Here is a 5,510-nt window from a genome sequence, read left to right as displayed (position 1 = left end):
AGCACACACACACACACACACACACACACACACACATAAATAAATAAATAAACAGGAGGTCAGCAACTTCAAACTGCAAAAAGTAGAAACAAATGCGATCAGACCAGCAAGTGTGCTTAGATACACATGCTATAATTGTTGTTAACACTGAAGGCTACAAACCCATGGAGGTTATACTGTCAAATTGTTTCTGCCCCCACCTCACTCACACACACTCACACACACTCAAACACACACGCACACACACACACACACATCAATATGTACGTACATAATCACAATACTCCAGTAGCCCAGTCTCTCACCTGTGCGTTTCTCGTCCACAGGGGTACTGAGTCTACCCTCATGGTCACTCTCACCGTCCCACTGCAGCCTGACCTGAGAGGTCACAGGGTCAGGGGTCATGTAAGTCCGCAGGAGTGCGGGCACAGGGCTTTCCTGCCCGTGGGCCGGGTAGGGGGGGGGTCCGGGGGGCGACCTGCGGGCGGGGGGGCGCTGAGCCACGCCGGCCATGAAGCGCGGGAGCCTCTCCTCGCTGCGGTCCATGTGGGGGCTGGACTGGCTGTCCAGGGTGTGGCACCTCCTCCGGAAGCCCTCTGGACCTGCCAGACTGAAGCCAGCCGCGGCAGCCACGCAGCCCACCGCCTCACCGACAGGACTGGAGCCGTTGTGGCTGGCACGCCGGCTGCTGGCCACAGAGGGCGCCAGAGAGCTGGCACCGGACGTGTGGTCAGGCGACCGCTGGTCCGTCGTGAGCCACGAGGCGCCGATGTCCTTGGGACGAGCCGCTATGGCATCAAAGGGGAGGGAGAAGAGGACGCCCGTGGAGGCGGGCCTGGGTCTCCCGCGGTGAGGGCGTGGACTCAGGCACAGGCTGGGTTCGGGTTGGCACAGCCAGGCACAGGGCCCGCTTGGCATAAATCCGGCAGGGGTATGTAGATCCACGCTGGGCTGACCTTGACCCTGACCCTGACCCTGACCCTGTCCCTGACCCTGCCACTGGCCTGGGCTTGGCATGGTGGCCATAGGGCTTTGGCGCTGTGCGACGGGACTGTTGTTCTCGTTCTCTTTATCGGACAGGCCGTCATTCACCATGGCGACCTGCGTGGGCCTGGCGGCATTGGCACCGTTGGCACCGTTGGCACCGTTGCAGCTGCCCTTTGACCCGCCGCGACCCTGCTCTCTCTCCATGTACTCCCGTGACCTCCGCAGCAGGCTTTGCAGACTCATTCCTCCTCCCTCACTCTCCTCCTCGTCCTCCTCCTCCTCCTGTCCCTCCTCTCCCACCTCCTCCTCCTCCTCTTCCAGCTGAAGGGGAATGGTGGGCTCCACCGTGTCCGACGCGAGTGCCCTTCCATCGGGCAGGCGGTGCTGCTCCAGCCCCTGGGTGAAGCTGTGGAGCTGCCCAGTTTTAGGACTGGGGTTCACAGGAGAACTTGGTGCCTCCGACTGCTGCAGCACTTTGCGCTTCTGCAGGTAGAGAAAAGTCATTTTAATATTGACAGCTCAAGATTCAAATAGTACAATTATATCTCCCATTCAACTGACCTAAAAGGTCATGTAAAAATGATCAAATTCACCTGAACAGCAGGAAGGAAAGGATTATGGTAACTCAATCACTCTGACCTATATCAGTAAAAAACCGGAAACCTACATGCATTCCTTAAGTGATAATCATCAATGAAAACATTTCTAGAGAAATCTTGAACCTGCCGTTCATTTTTGAAAACAGGCTAGAGTCAGTTTTCAAGTCAAGGCTGAAATGTTGCATCAAAGCTTTGCTATGGAGGACCATTGTCAAGGTAGTTATTCATCAACAAACTATTTATGTGTGTGACAACTGAGTCAGCTGTCTGGCATGTTTGAACTGAAAACATACAAATCCTTTATTGTGTGTGTATGAATGTATTTGTAATGTACATACACACACACGCATATGCATGTGTGTGTGTGTGTGTGTGTGTGTACAGCGATCACTGTGTGTGAACCTGTGTGAAGAGTTTTGGGTTTGTTCTAGAGTGTTCTATGAGGCCTCACCTGAGCGCCGTCCAGGATGTTCTGCACCTGTGTGAGCAGGCTGCTCCTACACTGAGCCTCTCGCTCCGCCTCCTTCTGAGCCGCTTCCTGCCTGTACATGCACATCTCCCTCCGCTGCTCCTCATCCAGCTGATCAGAGAACACACACACACACACACACACACACACACACACACACCCAAACACACACACCATCATCATCATCATCCCCACCAGCAGCATTGATAAACCCCACCGCACACACACACACACTAATGAGGGGGTAGTGTCCCTGAACCCTATGCTAACTAAAGTCCAAGAGTGTGTCTCGACCGACTGAATAAATAAATAAATAAATAAATAAACACTCAAAATGTTTCTCATGAAGCAGCACTGTGTGACTCCAGCCATGAGCTCAAGTTCATAGACACTACTCCTTAATGGTCCAATACTGCAGCCTCAGCTCAAGTTCATAGACACTACTCCTTAATGGTCCAGTACTCCAGCCATCTCTCTCTCTCTCTCTCTCCCACTTCCAGTTTATCTGTCTATTTCTTCCTCCACCCCATTCCTTTGGGACTAACAACAGGGACCAACCCCTCCTCAAAGAGGCCCTTGGTAAACAGAGGTGTTTTTACAGTCTACTGTGAAAAATGTGTCCAGTGTCCAGTTCACTGAAAACTCAAATCTGATCTGGACATGTGGTCTGTGGTAAACTGCATTAGGCTGAAGTCAGCGGTAGACAGGCCCACGTGACCCCATTTAGCCCAGTGGTTCCTCCTGATCAATGGCATTTTCCTACGGGACCGAAATCAAATCCAAACCAGTTGCCATGTCCTCAGGCAAGCAAATGTAACTGCCGTACTTCTGCCAACAAACGGCCATCTTCAAACAAAGAGTACCCTTCAAAGTACATTGGTTCAACCACGGAAAATAAACCACCTTTTCTTTTCTTTCAGTCTGGCATCAGTCTCACAGTGGGGGGTGACTCCAACGGCTTCGGGTTTATTCGATTGGACCTGAAGCCATCTACGTGCCATCTGTAGACCTTTTGTTCATCACATACGGTCATACACATAGTCATGTGAGGACCCCAATAGCAAAAGGCCACTGGACCACTGTCGGCCCACTGGTGAATTACCAACCCTTAACATTTTTATAGATGTTGCCAGTGTGTTATATATACGTTTTTTAATTGACCATGTCGTTTTTCAATTTGAGAGACTTCTAGTACCATGAACTTCTTCTGTTTGGGATTATATTTTATTTCATGCCAAAAGATGAAAATCCAGGAATTACAAACATTTTATGTCATTTTGTTGATATCCACGCCCAGTTAAACTAAAGATGATGGTAGAAGGGGACTGATATATGCTTGCTTTCTGGGGATATATATGGATCACAACTTAATGTATCAGACTGCATGCGAGTCGGTTGGCTCATATCTCTGTCTCCATGCAACTATTTGGCAAAGCCAACAGCAACGGAGTGTTGACATGTCTACAAAGGCTCTGCACATATACCTTATTCTTACTGCCTCGTAAACGTAAAGGACAGGTATTTGACAGCGGCTTTTATCCAAAGCGATTTACAAGGACACCTTGCATCGGTCGGGAATCGCGGCCGGGTCGCCGACGCTAACCACTGTTCTACCACGCCCACACCTGTCCTCGTGCCTGGGGGAAGAAATATACAAATACAGAAAACGTCCTTTACCACCCATTATCCCATTTACATACCAGGGGTGACAGTATAGGTCTGCCGTGGATACAGATGACCGAGGACGTTAGCCATTGGCCATTTAAGAGACAGCGCATCATTGCTCCCTTCCCTTCCGACTGCAGCTTAACCAGGCTCCGCGAGCAGAACTCCTCGTAGTTCTCCATCGCTGAGTGTTCACCTGACACAATAAGTAAAATAAGAAAAATAACAATGTAAATCACCACGGACATATACTCGAGAGACCTCGTCCTTTGTGCTTCTCAACCTTCGTGATGTGCTATGACCCAACCGCAGCCGCAAGATAAACACAGACGGGCGAGTTTGTCTGATGGTTTCGCTTAGGTAGCGTAGACAAAAGGCAGTGGCTAAAAGGCTTCAGCCAGAAATATCAGTACACTAATATCACGATAAATTGCTGGTAAGGTTTTTTCTAACCTATCAAAAGCCTTCCGCATGATATGTTACAAACCTCGACGTATGTGCGAGTGTCCCACTGACCTAGTAGCCTTGGCAGTAACTGTCATCCGTCGCTGCTAACTGATTCTAGCTACAGCGCGGCTGAACATCTGTAGCGGCGTTCGCTTTGTCTTTCCAGAGCTAGTTAAGAGATACTGGTATTTTGACGTATACCACGCAATAGAGCTAAAACGCGAAGGAGCAAAAACGCTCTCCTCCAGTCTAGTATAATGACAATGAACTGCGTGGCTGAAGTCTTGTCAAATACGTTACTGGACGTAACCGTTAACGTTAACTGATACAATACTGGCCCAGTAAAACTAGCGAGTGCGGCTAAATTACTTGGTTTCATCAATAACATTTCAAAGACAAACAGAGTGCAAAGCCACGCCGAGCTCACCATGTCTAGTTTGCTCAATTACACATGTTAAATCTTAAATAACATTTGCTAGCGTGGTTGAATTTCACGGGTTCGTTCTGGCGAGCAGTTGAAAGCTAAAGCTGGTGCGAAATCCTGATGTTTGCTGTCTCTGTACCCTACCTTCATTAGGGATTCCAAATTTCCTCAAAGTTCCATAGGCGAATTCCTTTTCTTATTTCACTGTCTCGAGGGGATTGATTGAATGATGCCATTTGTTGTGTGCTGTCATATTAATCGACGTGCCCTTACATTGCAGACCCACCTCCTTCGTGGAATGCTAATGTTACACTCACATACGGCTCCCTTCAGCGACAATAGCGCCTCCCACAAAGTTGTCAACTAGCCTATTATTGTAGTGGGCTTTCAATCCAGCAAAGTGTGCATTCGCTCATGAGGAAACACACGAGTATCGATCGCAAATATTTTACAATATTTATTGTGTATTGAAGAAAATAATGTAATTTCATTAATATACAAGGGTGACTATAGCCAACACAGCCACCTTGAGTAGCCTATTCAGCTTGTAGACATACCATTAGCTGACAACTGACAACAATTGTTCCATTATTTAAAAAATAAAAATACCAGAAACAAAACCATGTTGATTTAATTTATTCCAAATCATCACCAAATCCATGTCGACGACATGTAGACGGTTGGTCTACTGACTGTAATGTGAAAAGGATTGACAGCAATGACCACTAGATGGCACACGTGCAATAAACAACTACCCAACTTCACAGCTCGTCCTTGTGATTCATCTCAGCCAATGGCCGCGCGGTGCGCACTCTGTCTTTGTTCGCATGTAGTAAGGCTCTGATGTCATCCTCTTGAAAGTCAGGCTTATTCTGTGCTACCGTCTGTCAACAAAGAGTTTCGAAACCATTAATGTCAG

General features: G+C 48.4%; 1 protein-coding gene across 1 annotated transcript in view; it reads right to left on the bottom strand.

Moving 5' to 3' along the window:
• Window positions 1-5,029, bottom strand: part of LOC116220004 (centriolar coiled-coil protein of 110 kDa) — a 6,246-nt gene extending 1,217 nt beyond the window's left edge. The window contains exons 1-4 of the mRNA XM_031564755.2: window positions 4,736-5,029; window positions 3,756-3,916; window positions 2,038-2,166; window positions 306-1,470 (exon numbers count right to left, since the gene is read on the bottom strand). Coding sequence (XP_031420615.1) covers window positions 306-1,470; window positions 2,038-2,166; window positions 3,756-3,902 — 1,441 coding nt within the window. The 5' untranslated portion in view covers window positions 3,903-3,916; window positions 4,736-5,029. The remainder of the gene's footprint in view (window positions 1-305; window positions 1,471-2,037; window positions 2,167-3,755; window positions 3,917-4,735) is intronic.
• Window positions 5,030-5,510: the final 481 nt, after the last annotated feature.

This window comes from Clupea harengus, chromosome 1 (genome assembly GCF_900700415.2).
Source record: "Clupea harengus chromosome 1, Ch_v2.0.2, whole genome shotgun sequence".
Taxonomy (NCBI): domain Eukaryota; kingdom Metazoa; phylum Chordata; class Actinopteri; order Clupeiformes; family Clupeidae; genus Clupea; species Clupea harengus.
Note: the sequence above shows the minus strand (reverse complement) of the source record. Positions and strands in the feature narration are given on the sequence as shown.